Source organism: Silurus meridionalis, chromosome 8 (assembly GCF_014805685.1).
Source record: "Silurus meridionalis isolate SWU-2019-XX chromosome 8, ASM1480568v1, whole genome shotgun sequence".
In the NCBI taxonomy this organism is placed as follows: Eukaryota; Metazoa; Chordata; class Actinopteri; order Siluriformes; family Siluridae; genus Silurus; species Silurus meridionalis.
Genome location: NC_060891.1, coordinates 19,206,473 through 19,230,782, shown reverse-complemented (window position 1 = coordinate 19,230,782; position 24,310 = coordinate 19,206,473). Strand labels below are relative to the sequence as shown.

The 24,310-nt window shown below is 38.4% G+C and overlaps 2 protein-coding genes across 3 annotated transcripts in view; one reads left to right on the top strand and one right to left on the bottom strand.

Moving 5' to 3' along the window:
• Positions 1-1,615: 1,615 nt before the first annotated feature.
• LOC124389931 (putative E3 ubiquitin-protein ligase UBR7) lies at positions 1,616-8,403 on the top strand. The gene is made up of 11 exons (XM_046855538.1): positions 1,616-1,933; positions 2,232-2,365; positions 2,490-2,550; positions 2,812-2,907; positions 3,439-3,492; positions 3,605-3,710; positions 3,804-3,952; positions 4,178-4,378; positions 4,792-4,945; positions 7,812-7,873; positions 7,976-8,403. The coding sequence occupies exons 1-11, from the start codon at positions 1,814-1,816 to the stop codon at positions 8,066-8,068; spliced, it is 1,230 nt and encodes a 409-aa protein (XP_046711494.1). The 5' UTR covers positions 1,616-1,813; the 3' UTR covers positions 8,069-8,403.
• A 2,492-nt stretch (positions 8,404-10,895) lies between these two features.
• The window catches only part of LOC124389930 (BTB/POZ domain-containing protein 7-like), a 30,710-nt gene continuing 17,295 nt past the window's right edge, over positions 10,896-24,310 (bottom strand). For both annotated transcript variants that reach the window (XM_046855536.1, XM_046855537.1), the window contains exons 4-11: positions 17,940-18,148; positions 16,237-16,312; positions 15,861-16,021; positions 15,517-15,660; positions 13,885-14,074; positions 13,398-13,576; positions 12,902-13,285; positions 10,896-12,155 (exon numbers count right to left, since the gene is read on the bottom strand). In XM_046855536.1, the coding sequence (XP_046711492.1) occupies positions 11,427-12,155; positions 12,902-13,285; positions 13,398-13,576; positions 13,885-14,074; positions 15,517-15,660; positions 15,861-16,021; positions 16,237-16,312; positions 17,940-18,148 (2,072 nt within the window). In that variant the 3' untranslated portion in view covers positions 10,896-11,426. The remainder of the gene's footprint in view (positions 12,156-12,901; positions 13,286-13,397; positions 13,577-13,884; positions 14,075-15,516; positions 15,661-15,860; positions 16,022-16,236; positions 16,313-17,939; positions 18,149-24,310) is intronic.

Below are 24,310 nucleotides of genomic sequence, written 5' to 3'. Positions count from 1 at the left end.
TTTTTAGGTTTGCTCATTATTTTAAAATATTTATATTTAGAGTGTCCCTGTCTATTACTCTATTCAATTTCATCTCATTTTACTGTGGAGTTTTTGAGAAAAGTAAACACAGATTCACTCTAAACATCAGTGCATTTTTATCATGTCTCATATTCAAACACTCATTAAAAATGTTTTTTATAGGTTTGCTCAAAACATATAAAATAAATACGTTTACAGTTTGCCTTTGATTTTGCATTTAATTGTAACTAAAAGTGTACTACAGTAAAATGACTTTAATTAATCCAATGAAAGAAAAAGTGGATGTTTAAATATGGAACATGATTGAAAATGAAAAGGGTTTGGAGTGAATTTGCCTTTACTTTTCTCAAAAACTGTACAGTAAAATGACTTGAAATGTAATAAAATATTAAACAGAGACACTACACAACCTAAAAATAATTATTTAAAATTTAAAAAAAAAAAAAAAAAAAAAAAAAATATATATATATATATATATATATATATATATATATATATATATATATATATATTTTACAACACTACAACACTATACTACAACACTTAGAGGTAAGTAATAGAGTTTATAGGTTTCACCATTCCACCATTTAGTTCATTGAGAGAGAAAGGTATATATATATATATATATATATGGTGGACTAAAACCTATAAACTCTATTATTGAACTCTAAGTGTTGTAGTATAGTATTGTTTAATTGTAGGGGGAATAATAAGGGTGTATAAAATCCCCAACATCTGGATTATTCTATGTTCAGTGCTCAGGAGAAGAGAAGTTTCTGTGTTCTGGTGAAAGAGTGAATGTGTATTGAATGAGACCTGTTGTCCCTCAGTCACATTTATGCTGCTCACTGCTACACACAGACACACACCGTGAGGAAACATGTAAGAGATTTTATTTAAAATATATTAAAACATTTATTTTTAGTCCTTTTACTCTATATAAACTTTTTTCCCCCAGTAGAAATATGTAAAAAAAAAAAAAGCGCTAATTTGCTTCTGTTGTGTGCCTGTTGTGATTCACGCAGCGTTCACTTGCTCTCAAATATCGTTGTAAAAACGAGTTTTACACTGAAAGGTGTAAATCTCCGTAAACGCGAGTTATAATAATAGAGCTTAAAAGCTATTTGAGAAATCTAAAATTTGTTATTAATCTCCAGTTTGTTCAATTGTCTTTTGTCGAATGTTTGCAATTTGTTTTCCCTTATTGATATACCCCTTAGTGCTATTTGGTTTACATGTGTAATCGTCTGATGCATGTGGATATATTTCTGACAATGGGTTTAAATGTCATGAACATTCAGATGCAATCAGGCCATATGATCTGTCATACAATCTCTATCCCTATTTAATACTCATACTGTCTATATTGTCTCACATTGTCTGTATTGTCTTATATAGTCCAAGCAATGTATAGTTTTTATTTATGTCTGTACTTTGACAGTCACTAACAGCTGAAACCAAATTCCTTGTGTGTGTCAACACACTTGGCCAATAAACCCGATTCTGATTCTGATCTAACTAGCTCTGTGCGCTTATTTTGAAAGCACACGTTGTTGCTGCTGCATGAGAAGCAATCGAGGAGCTCGTGAAGGTAGCATTATTTCGCGCCAAATTTGTTCCCGGCCCAAACCGGAAGTAAAGGGCTGCACGTTTGTTGCTCATGGTTTGTTCTCCGCTGTTGTTTCCCTGGTCTTACTGCGGTTTAAACGCGTGCTTGTTGGTGTTGTAACAGTATTTTGTTTTGTGTGAGCACGACGACTGATCGGTTAAGGTTTTGTGTGTAGTATAGAGAATGGATGTAAATGAAGTGCAAGGGAATAATGGGTCCATGGACGATCTGGAAGATGAGGAGCTGTGTGAAGCTCTAGCTGTTCTGGCTGGCAGTGATCCGGATAAGTGTTCATACCCTCAGGTGAGTCTAAATAATAATAATAAAAATAATAATAATAATGATATTATTTCAAAATGTATAATCAGTTATCACGTGCATGTTGTGGACGATATTAAAGAATGTGATCAGACTACTACATAATCCTTGGGCTTTGTCTGTCACTGTGGCTGAATCCCAAACCGATGCTTATTATACCTGTAGTGCACTACATAAGGTGGAGTGACCATGTCAATTTCCCTTATGTAGTGTATTAATGCAGGGGTAGATGGCTGTATGTAATGAAGCCTATATGTGGTGTGATTTTGCTTGTATGTTGCAGGGATATGTGAAAAGACAGGCTGTGTTTGCCTGCAGCACTTGTACAGGTGAAGGCATGGAGCCGGCTGGAGTCTGCCTCGCCTGTGCCAACACCTGCCACGATACCCACAATATCTATGAGCTGTATACAAAAAGGTATAATTCTAAAGCTTTGAAGTTACTTCTCATATCAACAACCTGTAGTTTGAAACCTTCATCACTTGTTAATTCATCATACCACACCATGACTTGCATATGTTTTTCTTTTTTTTTTTTCCAGGAATTTTCGCTGTGATTGCGGGAACAGCAAGTTTGGCTTGTTTAAATGCAAACTGACTGCTGTAAGTGTGTGCTGGATGTAATCCAGAACAGTCTGTCCACCTTTCCCCTAAAGAAATGTACCTTTCATATGACGCATTAATTTTGCAGTGTTTTTGTTCACAAATGTATGATGTACCATGACATGGTCTGATAAACTATACCAGGCACTACTGCAAATTAGTGCTCTGACTAATACTACAATATGTTGTAGATTTTCATGTTTAAATTCACTGTTGGTTTTTTTTTCTCTCTCTCTCTCTTTATTTATTGATTATTCACAGGACAAAGAGGGACAGAACAGCAAGAACGTTTATAATCACAATTTCTTTGGCCGATACTGCTCCTGTGACAGACCTTACCCGGATGAGAATGATAAGGTATATGTTGCTAATATTCCACTCATTTCTTGCTTTGTAAAATTAGTATGCGTATGACATGCACCGATCAGGCATAATATTATGACATTATGACAGGTGAGTGAATAACACGGATTAGCTTGTTATCATGGCACCTGTTAGTGTGTGTGATATATTAGGCAGCAAGTGATGCATGACTGCTAGATGACTGGGTCAGAACATCTCCAAAACTGAGGACTGCAGTGCTCAGTATCTATCAAAAGTGGTCCAAGGAAGAATCAGTGGTAAACCGGCAACAGGGTCCTGGATGGCCAAGGCTCATTGATGCATGTGTGGTCTGATCCAACAGATGAGCTACTGTAGCTAAAACTGCTGAAGAAGTTAATGCTGTTAATGTTTGACGGATCAGGTCTGGGGACCAACACAATATTAGTCAGGTGGTCATAATGTTATGCCTGATTGTTGCATATATGTTGATTAAATCTGCATTCAGTTTTTTTTATTTAGATATGTGCCATTCTTTTTTTTTATTAATTCTCATTATGATGGAAGGTTGGTGAATCGATGATTCAGTGTATTCTGTGTGAAGACTGGTTTCACTCGAAGGTAAGCTGCTATACGGCGAGTATTTCTTTATCTGTATTGTATTGTAAGTCCTTCATGCACCATCGTTTCTAAAATCATCGCTAACATTTGAACGCCTCCCTTCTTTTTGCAGCATCTGGGATGTTCAGTCGTGGACTCTGAGGACTTACTGGAGATGGTGTGTGAGAGCTGTATGAACAAAGCGCCGTTCCTTTGGACCTATGCTGCCTACTTTGCGCGTGAGTAGCATGTGATCACACACCGTTTTTCATTCCTTTACAGCAGTGTTTACAGGCATGGGGATGTAACGTGTATGCTTTTATTTCTTATAGATCCCCCAGTAAGCAATTTGAGTCTGAGTACAGATGACGAGAATACATCTGTGGCAGGGAATAGAGAGGAGAAGGAGGCACTGTTGCCATCATGCAGTAATGGCCATGATGAGCCCTCCACAAGTAAAGACTGTCAGAAGGAAGCAAGGGTGAGTAACAGATCATAATGGACGACAGAGTGGTTACTGCATCTGTCTGCATTGTGTAAATATTTACAAACGTTTAATACAATTTTCGTTCTCTAACATCAGAGGGTTCAAAATGTTTACGCTGAGCTTGGTTCTAATTCAGTCACAAGACAAGTGTTTTAGTTTCCATTTGAACACAGTTTACACACCATTAAATTAAATGGTGCATTTCATTCACTTTAACAGCTCACTAGTAATGGAATTAAGGCTGTAAACCACAAGCGGACACGTGAGGAGATGGAGAGGTGTCCTGCTAAGTGCCAGTCTAAAACCATTCCATGCAAACTGAAGGAGTTAAAGGCCAAAGGCTTGGTGAGACCAAGGGTGGGATCAGTGTTCTGGCCATATGACTGGAGGCCCAAGCTTTGCATTTGCACAGACTGCAAGGTAAGTCTTATTTTAGTACAAACTTGTATTTGTATGAACTTTTATTTAGAATGCTTGTGCATGTTTGAGAGGGAAAAAAATTCCTATTCCACAGCCATTTTGTTGTTTGTTTGTTTCTGTCTGTGGTATTTCCTGAAAACATGGTCGGTTATAAACAAATAAATGAAACCACACACACCCTGATCTAAATAAAACAGGAAGGAACCATATACACTAAGCTTAATCCAAAATGTTACCATGTTATTCAGCTGGGTCATTCTTTCTCCAACAAGCTTCATATCTGACTTTACTCACAGGACCCAAAACCGCCCACACCCTCAGTGGTTTCCTGCAGGATCCCAGTAATGACCTTGTGCAATGTGTTCTGTCCAAGTTGCCCCATCTGTTGTTTTGTTCACTTATCTTCCTTTTAGAAATCATATGTGGAGGCTGGTGTTCAGTTCCTAATGGATGAGTCAGACACCCTGCTTGCATATGAGAATAAGGGTGAGGCATTACTAAAGGAAGACCTGCTCATGTCCTGCCTTGGTTCCCTGGACCGTGTCCAGCAGCTGGAGATTATTTATCGTAAGTAATAGAGCATAAAGAGCTATTTAAGTCCTTGACCCTACTACTTAATCATTTACAAAAGAATTTGCTCGCTCTAGTAGAACAGCTGCTTTTATATCCATAAAGGCTTTGTTCTTAATCTAATTGAGAAAAAAAACTATAATAAATTTAGTATTTTTTATTTTATTTTATATAATCTAATAGTTGCTTTAGCTCTCATATTGTTTATGTCTGTGGTGAAACCTGTTTTGTTGTATGGTTTAGAGACAGTGGCATTGAGTAAAAGACAGGAGGTGGAGCTGGAGGTAGCAGAGCTGAAGATGTTGAGGTTTTCGTTGAGAGTGACGAGGATGGACAGGATTAGAAACAAGTTTATTAGATAGACAGCGCATGTAGGAGGTGAGGGAGGCGAGATTGAGATGGTTTGGACATGTGCAGTGGAGGGACATGGGGTATATCGGTAGGAGAATGCTGAGGATGGAGCCACCAGGAAGGAGGAAAAGAGGAAGGCCAAGGAGGAGGTTTATGGATGTGGTGAGTGAAGACATACAGGTAGTTGGGTTGAAAGAGGAGATGTAGAGGAAGCCGAAAGAAGATGATGAGTTTATGTCGGCTACATAGTTATACATAAACATTGTCTGACAAGAACCATATGAGGTTAATCTATATATGTACTGGACAAGGGGTGTCTAATCTTTTCCACAAAGGGCCAGAGTGGGTGCAGTTTTTTCATTCCAACCAATGAAGGACCACACCCAATAATCATTAGATTTAAGCAGGTAGAATTTGGTGTGAACTTGTGGTGTGGTTGGAATAAAAACCTGCACCCACACTGGTGCTTTGTGGAAAAAATTGGACACCCCTGAAAATTTACAAAATGCCAGGGGATATCTTTGGACATTTAATACTAAAATTAGTGCCAAGCACAGGTCATTGTCATTACTATATTTTGACGTGGAAGTAAAAGGATTTTTATTATTAATAATGTCACCTTAGATCAACATGATAATATGCAGTCTTCAAGTCAAAGGGTTTCCTTGGACACTCGGTTTGGAAGAAATCAAGCAATTTGTATCGCGTGTCTTTGGATGCAGTAGCATCTTGAAATTTTCCCTTCACCTGAACTTGGAGACCCAAACTTGTTCCAGCATGGCATTGTCCCTGTGCACCAAGCAAACTCTATGAAAACATAGTTTTCATAAATTGGAGTGAAAGATCCTGAGTGGCCTGCTATTGAGCTCTGACCACAATCTTATTGAACTTATTTGGAATGAACTGGAACACTGACTGCACTCCAGGGCTCCTCCTCGTCAATCAGTACCTGACTTTACTAACACCCTTATGGCTCAATAAGCACAAATCTGCACAAATACACACTTAACATGGTTAAGATGAGCTCTTGTCTGGCTTTACTGAAATATACAGCTGTGTATCGTCAGCATAGCAATGGCATCGACTACCATGTTTATGTAGGATTTCGCCCAGAGCCAGCATATATAAAGCAAAAACAGTGGGCCTAAAACAGACCCTTGCAGAACACCAAACTTTACCTTAGAGAGCGTGAAGAACACACAATTTACATCAACAAACTGATAGTGATCAGTCAGATAAGACCTAAACCAGGAGAGAGAAACTAGTTCTAATTTTTTCTCCCTGATCATTTTGGTTTTGAGGGGGGCTACATCATCTAGAGTGTAACAGAACGTTGATTTCTAGACATTCAGTGGCCCAGTCGAGCTCTGCGGGGTCAGATGGAGATCGAATTCATGTCGACAACTCCGGAAGATTATCGATAAAACCCGCTGCTGTAGTTAACGCGAACGTATGCTTAACACGGTAACATGGCGAGGTACTAATGCAATGCCTGAGGCAGATTTTGAGATAAGGTAATGATCTAAAATAGCTTGAGACTGTGGAATTATGACTATATTTTCTATATTGAATCCAAATTTTTATCAAATCAACAGTGTGTCCACCACTAGCAATGGGTCCTATAACATTGATTAATTCTTACTGAATATAGAATGGACACCACTGCTGTTCTTAAAGAGTCTTCCTGATTATCAAAACTAATATTAAAGTCACCAATAAATGCTTTGTCTGAAGAAGTAGCTATATTTGTGATGCATTCTGCAAATTCTACAAAAAAAATTAGAGTGGGGCCCTGGGGGTTTCTAAATACTAATAAATGGAATGGATTGACTAGACCTGCTTTTGGACGCTAAATATTTTATGTTGGTGTAAAGAACTTCGGATGTGTTACATTTGCGTTTTAGTTGTTTGTGTGATGCTTAGATTCTTATTATAATTAGCTGCGGCTCCACCTGCCTTGCCATTTAGCCGAGGCTGGTGTATGTAACTATACCCAGGAGGACTCGCTTCATTGAATGCTAGCTATTCGTTCGGTTTAATCCAAAAACATGTCCAAAACATTACATTAAACTCCTAGTCGGTAATAATTTCGTTTATAGTCAGCGCTTTTGACGTGACTAATTAATATTCAATATATTTGAACTGGGCATACTGTGTTGTTGTACACAACACACCTCTAGATGTTGAAAAGTAGAATATTCATTTCACCAACTTGGGGCAGCACATTGATTTTTTTTTTTAATCACCGCCACATTTTTTTCCTTTAGGGAAATAAGTTAGGTGTACATTTATTTGAACATGAAAATTATCACGTTAAAATGTAACGTAATTACTGTGCTCAGTGAACCAAGCCAATATTTAATAAAAAAAAAAAAATTTATATAGAAAATAGAAATTTCTGAAATATGATCCTTTTTCCTACTCAGATGATAATGAATAGATAGATATTGAGTTAGAAGCATACATTTGGAAACTAAATAATATTAAAACACTGGTAATTTTGTCTTCACAGAGTATAATGAAATGAAAACAGAGCTGCGTGAGTTCCTGCAGCAGTTTGCTGATCAGGGAAAGGTAAAAAATTTAATAGAATTTTTAGCATCTACTTGTAAAGTACACACTTGAAGTTAATAGTACAGAACTGCAATAATAAGAATGTATCTATTGTGGTTATAGGATGTGACCCCTGAGGCTATCCACATGTTTTTTGAAGATCTTCAGGCAAAGAAAAGAAGACGGGCCTCTGTTGGGCAGTATTACTGCAGCTGAGCTGGTACACATGGCCATCCTTGCATTCCAGGTTTTTTTTTTTTTTCCTTCTTGGAATAAACAGACAAATTGAAAACGACTGCTGTCTCTATAGAGAAGCAAAGGCAAATGTTAGTTTTAAGCTGCTAGTGTTTATTGCACACCTCACCCCATCTAATGTAGATGGAGTGGACATTACTGATGTCCACATTAAGACATATGGACAAGGTGGTCAATACTCTTGGGCTGGAGAGTTGGCTGGGATCCAGAAGCCCTAGATGTTTCAATGGCAACACTCACGAATGTTAGATTATGCTTTTGTCAAACTGGATGATTAAATACAACGTACAAATGCATGTTGCTTCTTGTCATATTTTGCTCAAAGTTTCAGATACATAAATCAAGACTTGTGTTGCGATGAACAAACGTGTCAGCAATCAGCACACGCACACACAATGAAAATACAACAACATTATTGAAGCAAGTTTATTCTAAGGATGCTTTTTAGCCGCAAAGCCGGTCACTGTTATTTACCCTCTCTGAGGTAACAGTAGAAAAATATACCTGGTGAAAATTTATTACAAGAAAATGCAATTATATTAAAGTACATTCAACATATTTATTAGAAACAGTATCAAACCACAACACAAATCAAAACCAAATAAAAAGGTAGCTAAGAGTTTAAAAATCCTAATTTCCAAAAAGATGTACATGAGGCAGTACAGGCCATTTACATAGGCTCCTAAGAAGGCTTGCATAGGCCAAAATCACCAATTTAATAAAATACTTAGCCTCTGCACACGCAAGGCACACGCTCAGGTCAGCTGCATTGTTCTAGATGCAGTAATGAACACGAGGCCCTCTCCTCTTATTTAGGACAAAAAAAAAATTTCTCTAACAACTGCAAACGTATCTTGAAATGGATATAAATGCAAAAACCTGTTTCTGCTACTAAAGTACATCGTGATGAGCAGCAAAACAGAACGTTTGAGTGCATTAGCAGCGTGTTACTGTGTTTAAGGGTTTCCCACACACAGTACAGATAATATGTAATAATGACTTATTTTTACACTGTATCCAAATCTCACGTTTACTCTTTAAATCTGTCGGCAACGATGCAGCCAAATAAGGACTGGTCATTCATAAATCCTAGAAAATACTGTATAAAATGTGGATTATAGAGTGTTGCTTTGGATCAAGCCTGGAAAATATAGCTACAAAATCCTCTATTGTCACATTGCATACATGTATGATCAGTAGCTGACATGCAGTCCAATGATGAATATATGATGTACTGAATGCTTGTTTAGCTGTTACCTGTTTAGATTCTAGGAGTGAGGCCCCCCAAAAAAGTGCACTTCAACAACTTTTTCTGGCATGTTTTTTACCACTAGGTGGTACTGTAAAAATTACAAAATGAAGCATACTAGATCAGGGTAGTCCACGCTGCACAAACTTTCCTCTACAAAATGTACATTATTCACTAACTATGAGCTCATTCAAGGCTCATCAAATTAATTCCATGGAAAATATGTAATGGCTTGCACTTGTTTCCTCGATTTCTGAGCTTAAAATCCACAGCTAAGGCCACTGGATGGGAGGAGAAGGAGGTGAACCGGAGCATGTTCATGTTTTCTACAGTACATGGATTAATCGTTTTCAAGACTGGTGTGAATGTAAATATTGAACAGTCCTGACTGTAGATACTATAACATTGTATGTAATTTAAATAGGTGTAAAATGGTATATATATTTTTTAAAAATCACTACATTACATATATACAAAACATTACCAGGTGCATGATACTATTAAAACTAATGACTGTCAGTCACTTGGTGCTTTTTAACATAACATGCATTATGTTTATATTAACCATTAACCTTTTCTGGGATACTTTGAGGATATTATGATGACTGAAAGAAAACGGTTAAGACTAACACTTGCCAATATTCGCTATGACTTTTGGCCTATGGCACAATGACATCTTGGATTTTGAGGCATGACATCATGCTTATACTGTTAGACAAATGTTTGGCCACTGAAAACCAGAAGCACCGGTTTTGAATATTTTCTCAGTACCAAGACGGGTCGTTCTGGGATGGTGTGCAACCAAACAAAAAGCCATCAGATGAATAATTGCGCCATATAAAGTTACACAATAAAACACGATGTCCACTACATGCAGAGGGGAAGGACAATATAAAAAGGTTAACCACCATTATCAAAGTATCAAATGAGGGAATATATTTTGTGGAAAAATGTTTATCCCTCCAGTACAGTTCCAGAGACTTGTTGGAGCCATGCCAATGTGCAGTAATTGCTGTTTTAGTGGCGTGTGGTGACCTAACATCATTGATGTAGCTTTTAAATAGTTATATATCCATTTGTATCCAGCCCACTATAAGAAAAGGTTAAGTGTCCTCTTCCTGTTTACAGCCCCAAAAACTGATTCATTCTAAATATACTAAATCCAAGCCTAAAGGAAAATAAGTTCTTTGCTGGTATGTGATAAACACTACAAGTCAAAAGTTTGGACACACCGATTGTATTTTTCATTGTATTAAAGAATTTTTTTGCTGAAGGCTAGTGGTTGATATTTTGTTTTAAAGTAACATAAACCTTTTTTTAATATTTTTTTTATTTTTTATAAACCTCTACTCAACTTGGCTTGAATTAAAATGGTGTATTTGTTTCTCCAAACTATTTTTCGTTTAAGGGCCTGAATCAGCCTGAAAAAAGGAAGTGCTGAGTTTAATTCTGGGAATCTCCCTAGAGAAGCTAGTTGGGAAATTGTCAAGAAAGTGCAACTGTTCATCAGGAATCTTTTGAAGAATTAAAAATACAAACTAGTTTTGATTTGCTTTACTCGATATAAATAATCAGTTTGGTATTACATAGGGCTGATGTCATAATTATAATTCAATAAAACAAAAAAGATGAAAAAACGCTGTGAGCAGGGGGTCCACATTTTTGACTGGCACTGTGTTTTTTTCTTTTTATTTGTTTTACTTTCATCTAGGAGCTGATTTTGAGTCCCATTTTTAATGGGAGGCATATTTTATTGATGTTACCTTCATCAGTTAATGTCAGTCACAGACTCTGCTGAATTCATTTTGGTATCAAGGAGAATCCATTAAAATGAAAAGAGACACAAAACCCTCTGCATTACTACATACACACATGCGAACCCTTAGTGAACAGTCTTGAGAAAATCCTGCTAAAAACTTCACAACTTCCTGAAAGGACAGATCCCTTTAGTCCTTCTAACAAGCTGGAAGTGATGGAAGTGAAATATAGCTACCTGTAAGATTACACTGAAATTCAGCACTTGTTTGTAACAGTCTTTGCCCAAGTTCAATGTCCTATCAGTATCTGCTATTAAAGTGCAGATTTCTTATACTGGTACTCTGGCTTATTAGGTGACCTGCGATCTCGGCTTATTCCTGCTTCTTCACTACCGTTCCTGTGGTGACCAGCTCCTCCACAGGCCTCCCTCATGTCCGTGGTCCCATCTGGAACTAAGCTGTGCTCCTTGTACAACTCTGTACCTCCGTTTAAAGGTCCAAGACCGCATGTCAGGTCCGAGTCATTTAATGAGCGCCCACTGGGCACATATCCTCCCCCTACTGAGGATACTCCAGAGGAGGTATGGTCCAAATCCAACCTTTGGCCTAAGACATCCAAATGAAGAGAGTCAGATGGCTGTCCTTGCCTTGCCTGGGTATGAACTGACAGAGTGTCAGGGAGACATGACAGGGTGATGTTATTGCATGGCCCTCTGCTTGGTCCATACACGTCTGGACCAGTGTAGGTGGCTTGAGGAGGACGGCTAGATGCAAGAGAATCTTGACAGGGCAAGTCATAAAGGTCTGGATATTCAGACGAAGGCTCTGCTTTTTGTTTGGGGACATGTCCCTTGTGGGAGATTCGAGTGAGAGAGTATCGCCCGTTCGGACACGGTCCAGGTGGGTAGTGTGGAATAGTAGAGACCATGTTGGGATGAGTATGAAGAGTGGTGTCCTGAGCTTTGCTGTGCTCAGACAGAGTCATAGTGGACACTCCAAGGGCAATGTCTGGCATGTAATCACTAATCAGAGGTTTCAGACCCTAAAAAAAAAAAAAAGAATAAAAAATATATTAATATATGAATACATGACATTGGTGAGATTGATTACAAATGATGTTACCTGGCTTAAAAATAGTCAAAAGTTTATGTGAATTTGAATTCTTAAATTCTGGAAGATTAACAGTAGGAGGTTTTACATTATTAGCTTGTTTCATATCACATGTAAAATAGCAGAGAGTAAATTTAAAGTACGAATCGATATACACTCTTGGTTATCAATCGTACCAAGAATGTGTGATTCTACATTACTTTACCAGTAACAACAGTAGTATTAGTTCATCATGGTTTTAAAATTCTAATATGTATATATAAGCCTGGAAACAAGAACCATTTGATTCTGCAGACTTTCCATACCTAAACAACAAACTTAGGGGTGTAAAGAACTTTTGAGAATCATTTTTCAATTATATATTTTTAACAATTTATATATAATTGATATACAGCTGATAAAACTATTTAACCCCTTTACAAAGCTACTATAATATAGAAATAACATGTACCACTATGCTACCACAAAATGTAGTTAATCTAAACACTGGCTCATATACTAATAATCATCTAATAATCATACTACTCTTTAAAACATGGTCGTGATTCTCCATCCTGGTTCTGGCTTATGGTCGGACATTTCGGTTTTAAGGAGTCATATGTAACCCTGAGGAAGTTCAGAGGAAACGATAACTCGTAAGCACAATACTGCTCAGTGCTCAAAAATGTAAACATTTACCCCACAGGACTCTGTGTTAAGTGCTTTCCCTATGCTCTCAGCCATGCTGTAGTCAGGAGCTTGATATGCCAGGTTGCCAGATTTGGGCATGGAGGATCCTCTCTGCTGAAGTAGTGTGTGGTTACAGGGGTACGAGAAGGAGCGAGGAGGGGCTGGCAGTGCCACCCTGGAGCCCCAAGCTACTCTGTGTTGGGCCTGGGCAGACATGGCATGATATGGAGGAGGTGGAGGAGGAAGAGGGGGGTTTAGGCTCCCAAGGCTCTCCAGTTCTGTAAACATAGTGTCCATAGCAGGGGAGCTATTCACTCTGCAACGGCCGACTCGCAGACTAAGAAGAGGACTCTCATCTCCGAAACGCTCCTCCGGAAAGAACTTGTGTGGGTTCTGCCAGCATAGGATACGCAAAGAATAACCATTAAACAGCCAGTCATTTCAGTATAGACAGTTTTATTAAGGTGTGCTGTAAAAACATTTTTGAGTGCTGCAAATTTCTCACCTGCAGCAACTCTGTGGCTCCATCTGGCAGTCCAAACTCTCTGAGAACACGAAGCTGTAGCTCATAGCTCACTGTAGCTCCCTCCCCACAGTTCAGAGCATAGGCTCTCTGGACCTGATCTGTGTGTCTGAGCTCTTGTAGCCTGGAAATCATCTCTCTAACCACTGCCAAGCTGGGCACTGTTACACACACATGCAGATATAAATAGGAAAGGACTTCAAAAGGTTGCATCAGTGATCACAAACACTCGCAGACTCCCTCAGTCTTTCTTAATGCAATACTTCTCTTGACTTTCTACAATCATGTGCAGTCACACGATTACACAAACAGAGACTAATGTTCCACTGAATGACTTTCAGTTCCTTTGTGCCTTTGCTTATAAGGGAACTTGGAAAAACATCGCTTTCAAGTCACATCCTCTAAGCGTCTTTACTAAGCACTGCTTGAAAAGCTTTGGTTACGAGTGTGATTCGGGATAGTCACTCACCTGGTATATCATTGGCCACAACAGACGGAGCAGTGGTTTGGTTGCCAGTGATTTGCTGGTGGTTTATTATGTGACAGCACTGGGGCACAGCATTATTGACCATGTACAGTGTGTCTGGCACGTTGGACATGCGCACCATTCTCAGTCGTACCAGATCCGTCTGTTCCACCATCATCTCCTCAAGGACTGACTACACACACACACACACACACACACACACACACACACACACACACACACACACACACACACACACACACACACACACACACACACACACACAGATTTGATCATGATCACAGTTTTTGGCTGCCTGAAATATTAAAATATAAGACACTATGATATTGGTATTGCAGGAATGTAATTTTTAATTAGTAGTTTTATTTTATTCTTCTGTATTGTGAACTATACATACATACACAAACCTTTAGGAGATAAATTAAGTAATATCATAAATTACATGATAATGTAAAATCAAAGTGCTGTATGGAGGTTTGTAAGCCCCTAATGCTCCTTTGTATGAAACTATGGGGCAAGGTATCGCCTTGTCTCAGTCTCCTGCTGTGTTGGTGACATTTGCTCACAATTTAACCAATGATCTGAGAGAATGACAAAGCTGCATTTTTATGATAATGAAGTGGTCTCAGAGAGAGACACAGAGAGACAGAGACAGAAAGACAGAGACAGAGACAGAGAGAGAGAGAGAGAGAGAGAGAGAGAGAGAGATCTGGGCCGGGACAGCTACTTCCCTCGCGTGTTTTGAATTGTCACCTGAGTGCTTTGATCTCCTTCAGAGGGACTGCCCCCCCCAAAATGGTGTATAAAACCACACTGCTTAGTTCTTAAAGTGGACTTGATCACTGCAGTGCCAAAGCAGTACACTCTGACGTGTAGGCTCCTCTGCAATAAAGACTACTGCTGAAAGATATCCAAGTCTCCTGGTCTTCACTGGAAAATTGTTTTACAAAAGTATACATAGCTGTTGGTCCATGCTTACTGACTTGTTTAAGCTGTAGTGCCATTAATCATTCAGCACTTAAAAGATTAATAGTCAGGTGTTTGCACACTTGGCCTGAATATTCAGGTCTGTAACCAGGGTTGATTTTGAGCTTGTTTGTAGCGAGACACATTATAACCATGTCTTTCCCTCCCAAATTCCATGTCAAATCCCTCCCAAATGAAAATTGTTTAGTCACCTCTGGTCTGGATTAAATCCTTGTCAAATAAATTGTGACTGGCTGATGCATGTAATATAATTAATGCTTATTAAAATATTCTTTACGTTGACTGAACACTCATTAGCCATCCAGGTAAACCTTTGTTGCTTACAAGTTGATTACTTTCACATACAGTACAGTTCACATTAGAGCTCTCCTCAAGCAGACCCTGAACCCAAAAAGTGGACCAGGGGGGCAGTTCCTGCATTCCTAGCTTTCACATGGCTGGATGTTCTTGCTTTTAGTCCAAGTACTTAGATTCAGGAAGGAAATACTATCTTATAAATGTACAACATGAAAAGGTTTTTCATCACCATCATTGCAGTACAATAAACTTGTTTATTCCAAAGTTGTTTAATAAATATGAATGATTTTGATGTTCAGAACAACGTGATGAAACAGAATGCGGGCCTACCTTTGCCTCTTCTACGTAGGGAGAAAAGAGACGTGGACGCACATAAATGCCCGTGTTCTTCTGCCTAAGCCAGGCGTTCGCTTTGCCTCCCTCTGCTGTGGGCAGCATGTCTGACGGAGGAGTGCTGATCAAGCCACGCTTCATCTGCAAAAAAGCACAACCACCTCAGCAAACCAAGTTCGGCTGCCTACAGTGTGTCCACAAAAGCCTTCCTTCAGGAGGCAATAACTAGCAGCATGAGAGAGACTAAAAAGGTCACGTGGGGCCTGATGTGCTTCATCAGTCTGCACTGCCAGACATAAAATCTTAAAATCACTACATTTACACATACAATGAGCACTTACTGCATCAGTGAGGACGTCACTGTTGGCTGGGAGAATGTGCTCCATGCGGATGTAAGGCAGCAGAAGAGACAAAATCTCCTTCAGTTCTTCTATATCCAGATCTCTTCTCTTCACTCCACGCTTATTCACACTGTGAGCAGTACCGCTCAGTAGATTGGGCTCTGATGAGCACAAAAAGAAAAAGCGGTTAACAGCTGGCAGTTTCGCTATACTATACCTCTGTGTGCTGTATAGTTTATGCCAGAACAGAACATATCTATACATCGGTCGACATGACTATACATTGGTCATTGCTGTGTGCTACAGAGTCTAAGAGGGTATATATCTGAGGTGAAAATTTGCAGTGCATGAGGGTTAATGGGAACAGCAATCTCACCCCGGTCAGCCATCCTCCTAATGAGCTGGTGCTCGCCCCACTTAATCACATACTTCAAAATGTCCTGCTCGCTCGCCTGTGAAAGAGAGGGCGGGGAGACAGTGAGGCAAAGGAATATTACCACACTCATATTTCACAAAGATGGGCTGAAGAATTTGAGACTTTAATGACAGACTGGAGCAAAGACACCACATTAGCTCACACAGTGGCTCCTCTATCTACTGAATGCCTAGCCATGTGACCTACCATGAATGCCTGAAAATGACAGACATCTTTGCATAAATCTCCCTTTGGAGTACTGTGTACATTACTAGGCTGTTTACATGACATACCAGAAGGGTTTAAATTCTATATTAAAACCCAAAATCAACACTGTGGCTAGAATGGGAGCATGTAAAAATGTGAGATTCTTCCCCCCCCAATAGCACTTAAGTGGTACAGACAGCTTCCCTCTACGAGATGCACAGTAATTAAAATAGGAAAATGGGTCATCAGCTCACTTGTTATACTGCACACAATGTAATGTCGGAAACTATATAATAGAGATTCTAGGTAGAGGAAAAGGTCGAAAAACTCTGGGATTTTTAAAAATATAATTGAAAATCAATAAATTTTTTAAACATTTAAAACAAAAAAAGAAACAAAAGAGGGATTTCTGAAGGTTACTATTTAAATGAAAGCAAATGGATGACTTTGTACAGAAGGTCAGTCTAATGCCTTCCATTGAACTACACATACAAGCAACACTGATGACTTGGATCCAACACACAAGCTTAAAGTTTACATTACATGGTCATTAAATCAAAAAAGGAAATGAAATACTGAAATTCATACACATGTCTATGATTCTACTTTGCACTCAACTATAACTTGTAATGAAAGTTGCATTAAATTTGAGAAAAAAGCAAAAAATAGAATCATTTTTGTTAATGATTTTAGATTTCTGGACCCCATTATACACCATGAAACTGCAAATAAGAGCATTGGAATAACAACACTGTTGTTAAAATACCATACTCTTAATGTTCTCTTAACATTTAAAAATCTTAAAAAAAAAAAAGAAATGAAATGAAAAAAGAAAATCAGTAAAAACTATTTGCAGTTGCATATAATCAAGTTGCTTTAAGTTATTTAAATATCATGGCATTTACTTTCCTTAAATATACCAGGTTGTCTGAAGAAACAAATACACAATCTGGAAAAACCCATGTTCATCATAAAAAGATAAGCAAAACACTAACATAAGCTTCGGTGCTGCTCGAAACCAAGTTGCATTTATCACAAGGAGATACGAAAGACTTTAGTATCTTAGGCAGAATTTGAACTGCCACATTCTTAGCAGTTTATTAATTATTTAGTTTTATTTATTTATTTATTAAACATAAGTATAATCCATAGCAATCAAATTCATTTTGAACAGTACTTGCATTATCTTGTTTCGGACAGGTTCGGCAGGTAAGTTTCCATTTGCCACAACATCCTCCCTCTTATGCAAAGGTGGAGGACATGGAAGTTATTTATTGATTGATCATTAACTGAGCAGATGTGTGAAACTACAAAAGTCTTGAACTATGTGACTTTTAAGGTCAACCTATATAATCAGATCCAACCTGTTTTAACCTGAAGATTGAATGTTTGGACATAATCTCCCCCTTCAAGTTAGGCTTTACATGTCCTGGTCATAAGAGAGGAGAAAGCTGTACCTGCAGGTAGTCTGACTGAATGGCTGTAAGCAGTTGATCCTTGGTAAGCTCATAGAACACATCAGAGGTCATGACCTGACTGAACTCCTCACACAGAAAATGCATGGCCTGTCTATGGACCCATTTTGAGCCGTACGGCTGAGAACTCCACTTCAGAATGGAAATCAGCGACTCCAGAGAGATGCTTTCCACAATGATATCCTCACAACCTGGATAGAGGGGGAGAGAGAGGGAGAAAGAGAGAGGGAGAGAAAATATGAATGTTTTCCAAAAATTCTCTGCCAAAGTAAAAGGTATAATCTCAGCCTGAATGCTATCCACCCTTTTCAGATTGTTGAATTTCCCCCTCCACCCAGCACACATTAACTTTTCAAGGACAGATGGGTTTGGAGGGGACAGATAAGATCGGTTTGAGCTGTCTGCAGAGCCCCAGCACAGCGCACCCACAGCTCAACACCTGGGTATCGCTGGATGTAGTGGTAACACCACCAACCCAGTGATAATTCAGAGCTTTTCAAAGGCTAATGCTTTCTGCGCCACGGGTGTCTGCTGATGTTATCGCCTGCAGGCCAGAGCCTCATCCGCCCCAACAGCTGCCTGCGCAAGCACACAATGCCAGGGGCAGAAGAACACTGCAGCGCATAAATAAAAAGGTTCATCCCAGCCCTGCTTGCGAGAAAACCAAAAACAAAATATACCCTGTAAATGAATTAATAAAAACAGCTACAACAAACTGGCAAATACTATCCCAGCCAAGGTCTCGCACTCCTCTCCAGGAACACTCCTACAGGCATACCAGAAAAATCTAACTCCATTAACGTTTAAACCACAGCAATGCTTTTGATTCGTTCACACCTTCCAGCCAACATCCTCATTCCTGTACTGTATTTACAATCACTTCCACAAAGAGGAAGAAGGCACACTGCTGGTGACTAATGTATTTAAAGTACCTACTGATAAGCAGTGTGAAACTACATAAGCTGTCGGCTCGTGCAAAAAGAACCCATGAAAATAGGAGCCAAAGTGGTAATCATTTTAAAAACATGTATATACTTTATGAACACACAAAATACGTTTTTGGGAATATTTGAAAGGTGACAGACCTTTCTGTCAGACAGACCCACATACTCAGACATGCACACCTGTCTGTCACCTGCTGCTTATAGTAGAGCAGAGTTTTAAATGTCACCTCCCTTGGTCAGTGTTGGATTTTGAAAGCAGCATGCATTTAACTGAATTGAGTGGATTTCATCGCCACTACAGCAGTCTAATGCTTAATCGTCAGTGTATTTTTCAGAATTCATTTAATAGTCAATATTCTTGTTGGACAGAGGTCAGAATCTACTACAGTCTGTCAAATTTGAAGAGGTTTTTTTTCCTCTAGGTGACAGAGTTAAGTATTTAAAGTGATTCAAATCTGAATTAGGAATGCAGTTCACATTTATGACCATGGGGATATAATGAACACCATATACATGCTGCTCGAAATGAGCGGAAATTTGCAGCTACAAATCATAAACACATTTATATTTCTTGCATAAATTAGCAAAATAAGCAATCACACTGCATCTGAAGTCAGATTTTCTGTAGTAAAGTGGTGCAGAGTAGATGCAAAGGATGTCTTCACTCCTCAAGTGGCTGTTTGAATTGATTAGGGTAAAATCAAAGTTTGCCTTAATCATTAGCAGCAGGCTGAATTGAAATAAATGGATTTGCTCTCCCCCCTTTTTTTTTTTGATCAGTCAATTTAGCTCCCACTTGCCTTTACATTTATTGTGTCCAGTCTCCCACATCTATGCCAATAATCCTTTCATTACCTGCTTTTAACACAGTCCCCACTCTGTATCTCCCACACACACACACACAGACACACAGACACACAGACACACACGTATATACTAGGGCTGTAACGATTCCTCGTGTAACTCAAGTTAAATAAATACAAATAGTCTATTTAACTACACACGGAGCACTGTGTTTTCCACGGACCATTATAACTGATGCACCGCTAAACTCAGGACTGCTCTGGGGTCCCTCATTTATAAACGTGCGTACCCCAATTATCATGCAACGGTTATGCGTGTTATCTGTGTCGCCAATTCCAATTCTCGCCTTCAGTGTTTACTCGTTTTGTGTATCCGTCACGTTTATAAATGAAACCCCTGGACAGGTAAACACGGAAGACGCTGCAGAATGAAAATTAAGGAATGAAGAGAAAACAGCGAGGGGCAAGGTGAAGATCCAGTCCAAAAAAAACACAACAGAAAGTTTCCAACGTTTGGGATAATTGAAAACTAAAACAAAGAAAACATTTACCTTTTTAAAAGTAATCCGAAATAGATTTTTATATTTTTATTTTCTTTTTTATTATTTATATTTGCATTCTGATGTAATATGGCATGCACTAAATGCATTTAAGTTTTCACAGATATTTTAATATTCAATTTCAGCAATAAACACTTTAATCTTTCTAAATTAAGAGGACCTAATTCAAATTTTCCACTTTAAGAAACCAGTCTTATTTTCTACTATATATTAAGTATTGCTCTTGATCTGATTACTCAATTAATCAATGGACTAATCTGTAGAATACTCATTTGCCCTACTATATGCACAGCCTTTAAATGGAAAACTTTTTGCCATGACCTCCAAACGAAACAAGTTGCCTCTGTTTCCCATAAGCTAGGATTTACAATTCTATAGAAACTATAACCACATACACAATACATGCTTGCGTGACCAGTTTTAACATTAGATCTAAATATGGTGCAATCACCCTCTGAAATATTGAAAGCAGAATCGAAAAAATGGAACAGACCAAATATTGCTTTTACTTTCTGAATAAAATCTGTCAGAAGGTGTACATGCAGAATATCAAAACGACTACAAAAAAAAATCCAAAATAAGAAAAAGTGATGTGTTAGTAAATCTTGGAGATATGAAGAACTGTCCTAACATTGCTTACTCCAATTATACAACTTTAATGTGCTAGTTAAGTGCTGGTAAACACAGATCTCACAGGTAAAAGGAATAATTAGGCCTTGTTCTGCATGTAAAGACATGAATTCCTTGACAGCCAGCAGCCTTTCCAATATTCATTATTTATTATAAATGTTTGTCAAACCTAGTGCCTGAAATGACTGATAGCCCAGAAAAAGAGCAAAAAGAATAATTGTAAAAATTTAGGGATTAGTACCTTTGTAAGTTGTTGATGGGTAAAACACCAATGAAACAGAAAAAAGTTACATTTCAAAAACCTTACATATTTAAAATAATAAAATAGCAAAATCGGTTAGACATATACATACATACATATATATACATACACACACACACACATATATATATATATATATATATATATATATATATATATATATATATATATATATATATATATATATATATATATATATACATACATATATATACATACATATATATACATACATATATATACATACATATATATATATATATATATATATATATATATATATATATATATATATATATATATATATATATATATATATATATATATATATATATATATATATATATATATATATATATATATATATATATATATATATATATACACACACACACATACAGGAGTGCAGAATTATTAGGCAAATGAGTATTTTGACCACATCATCCTCGTTATGCATGTTGTCTTACTCCAAGCTGTATAGGCTGGAAAGCCTACTACCAATTAAGCATATTAGGTGATGTGCATCTCTGTAATGAGAAGGGTGTGGTCTAATGACATCAACACCCTATATCAGGTGTGCATAATTATTAGGCAACTTCCTTTCCTTTGGCAAAATGGGTCAAAAGAAGGACTTGACAGGCTCAGAAAAGTCAAAAATAGTGAGATATATTGCAGAGGATGCAGCAGTCTTAAAATAGCCAAGCTTCTGAGCGTGATCATCGAACAATCAAGCGTTTCATTCAAAATAGTCGACAGGGTCGCAAGAAGCGTGTGGAAAAACCAAGGCGCAAAATAACTGCCCGTGAACTGAGAAAAGTCAAGCGTGCAGCTGCCAAGATGCCACTTGCCACCAGTTTGGCCATATTTCAGAGCTGCAACATCACTGGGTGCCCAAAAGCACAAGGTGTGCAATACTCAGAGACATGGCCAAGGTAAGAAAGGCAGAAAGTCGACCACCACTGAACAAGACACACAAGCTGAAAGCGTCAAGACTGGGCCAAGAAATATCTCAAGACTGATTTTTCTAAGGTTTTATGGACTGATGAAATGAGAGTGAGTCTTGATGGGCCAGATGGATGGGCCCGTGGCTGGATTGGTAAAGGGCAGAGAGCTCCAGTCCGACTCAGGCGCCAGCAAGGTGGAGGTGGAGTACTGGTTTGGGCTGGTATCATCAAAGATGAGCTTGTGGGGCCTTTTCGGGTTGAGGATGGAGTCAAGCTGAACTCCCAGTCCTACTGCCAGTTTCTGGAAGACACCTTCTTCAAGCAGTGGTACAGGAAGAAGTCTGCATCCTTCAAGAAAAACATGATTTTCATGCAGGACAATGCTCCATCACACCGTCCAAGTACTCCACAGCGTGGCTGGCAAGAAAGGGTATAAAGAAGAAAATCTAATGATATGGCCTCCTTGTTCACCTGATCTGAACCCCATTGAGAACCTGTGGTCCATCATCAAATGTGCGATTTACAAGGAGGAAAACAGTACACCTCTCTGAACAGTGTCTGGGAGGCTGTGGTTGCTGCTGCACGCAATGTTGATGGTGAACAGATCAAAACACTGACAGAATCCATGGATGGCAGGCTTTTGAGTGTCCTTGCAAAGAAAGGTGGCTATATTGGTCACTGATTTGTTTTTGTTTGGTTTTGAATGTCAGAAATGTATATTTGTGAATGTTGAGATGTTATATTGGTTTCACTGGTAAAAATAAATAATTGAAATGGGTATGAATTTGTTTTTTGTTAAGTTGCCTAATAATTATGCACAGTAATAGTCACCTGCACACACAGATATCCCCTAAAATAGCTAAAACTAAAACTACTTCCAAAAATATTCAGCTTTGATATTAATGAGTTTTTTGTGTTCATTGAGAACATGGTTGTTGTTCAAATTAAATCCTCAAATAAAATTAATCCTCAAAAATACAACTTGCCTAATAATTCTGCACTCCCTGTATATATATATATACACACACACACACACACACACACACACACACACACACACACACACACACACACATATATATATACAGTAAGAAAAATAAGTATTTGAACACACTGCTATTTTTCAAGTTTTCCCACTTAGAAATAATGGAGGGGTCTGAAATTGTCATCATAGATGCATGTCCACTGTGAGAGACATTATCTACAAAAAAAAATCCAGAAATCACAATAAATGATTTTTAAACTATTTATTTGTATGATACAGCTGCAAATAAGTATTTGAACACCTGTCTATCAGCTAGAATTCTGACCCTCAAAGACCTGTTAGTCTGCCTTTAAAATGTCCACCTCCACTACATTTATTATCCTAAATTAGATGCACCTGTTTGAGGTCGTTAGCTGCATAAAGACACCTGTCCACCCCATACAATCAGTAAGAATCCAACTACTAACATGGCCAAGACCAAAGAGCTGTCTAAAGACACTAAAAAACAAAATTGTACACCTCCACAAGGCTGGAAAGGGCTAAAGGGCTTAAGTTTGCCAATGACCATTTGGATGATCCAGAGGAATCATGGGAGAAAGTCATGTGGTCAGATGAGACCAAGATAGAACTTTTGGGTTATAATTCCACTAAACGTGTTTGGAGGAAGAAGAATGATGAGTACCATCCCAAGAACACCATCCCTACTGTGAAGCATGGGGGTGGTAGCATCATGCTTTGGGGGTGTTTTTCTGCACATGGGACAGGGCGACTGCACTGTTTTAAGTAGAGGATGACCGGGGCCATGTATTGTGAGATTTTGGGGAACAACCTCCTTCCCTCAGTTAGAGCATTAAAGATGGGTCGAGGCTGGGTCTTCCAACATGACAATGACCCGAAGCACACAGCCAGGATAACCAAGGAGTGGCTCTGTAAAAAGCATATCAAGGTTCTGGCGTGGCCTAGCCAGTCTCCAGACCTAAACCCAATAGAGAATCTTTGAAGGGAGCTCAAACTCCGTATTTCTCAGCGACAGGCCAGAAACCTGACTGATCTAGAGAAGATCTGTGTGGAAGAGTGGGCCAAAATCCCTCCTGCAGTTTGTGCAAACCTGGTGAAAAACTACAGGAAACGTTTGAACTCTGTATCATATATATATATATATATAATTTTTTTTTCTTCACAGCAAAAAATGCAATGGTTTGAACTGTGCATCAGTGTAATTTCC

Bases quoted from the DNA above. Each gene is read 5' to 3' on its own strand.
- LOC124389931 (XM_046855538.1), top strand. From the start codon at position 1,814: ATGGATGTAAATGAAGTGCAAGGGAATAATGGGTCCATGGACGATCTG. The intron at 2,908-3,438 runs GTATATGTTGCT...TTATGATGGAAG, and splicing joins ACCCGGATGAGAATGATAAG to GTTGGTGAATCGATGATTCA. The intron at 7,874-7,975 runs GTAAAAAATTTA...TTGTGGTTATAG, and splicing joins AGTTTGCTGATCAGGGAAAG to GATGTGACCCCTGAGGCTAT.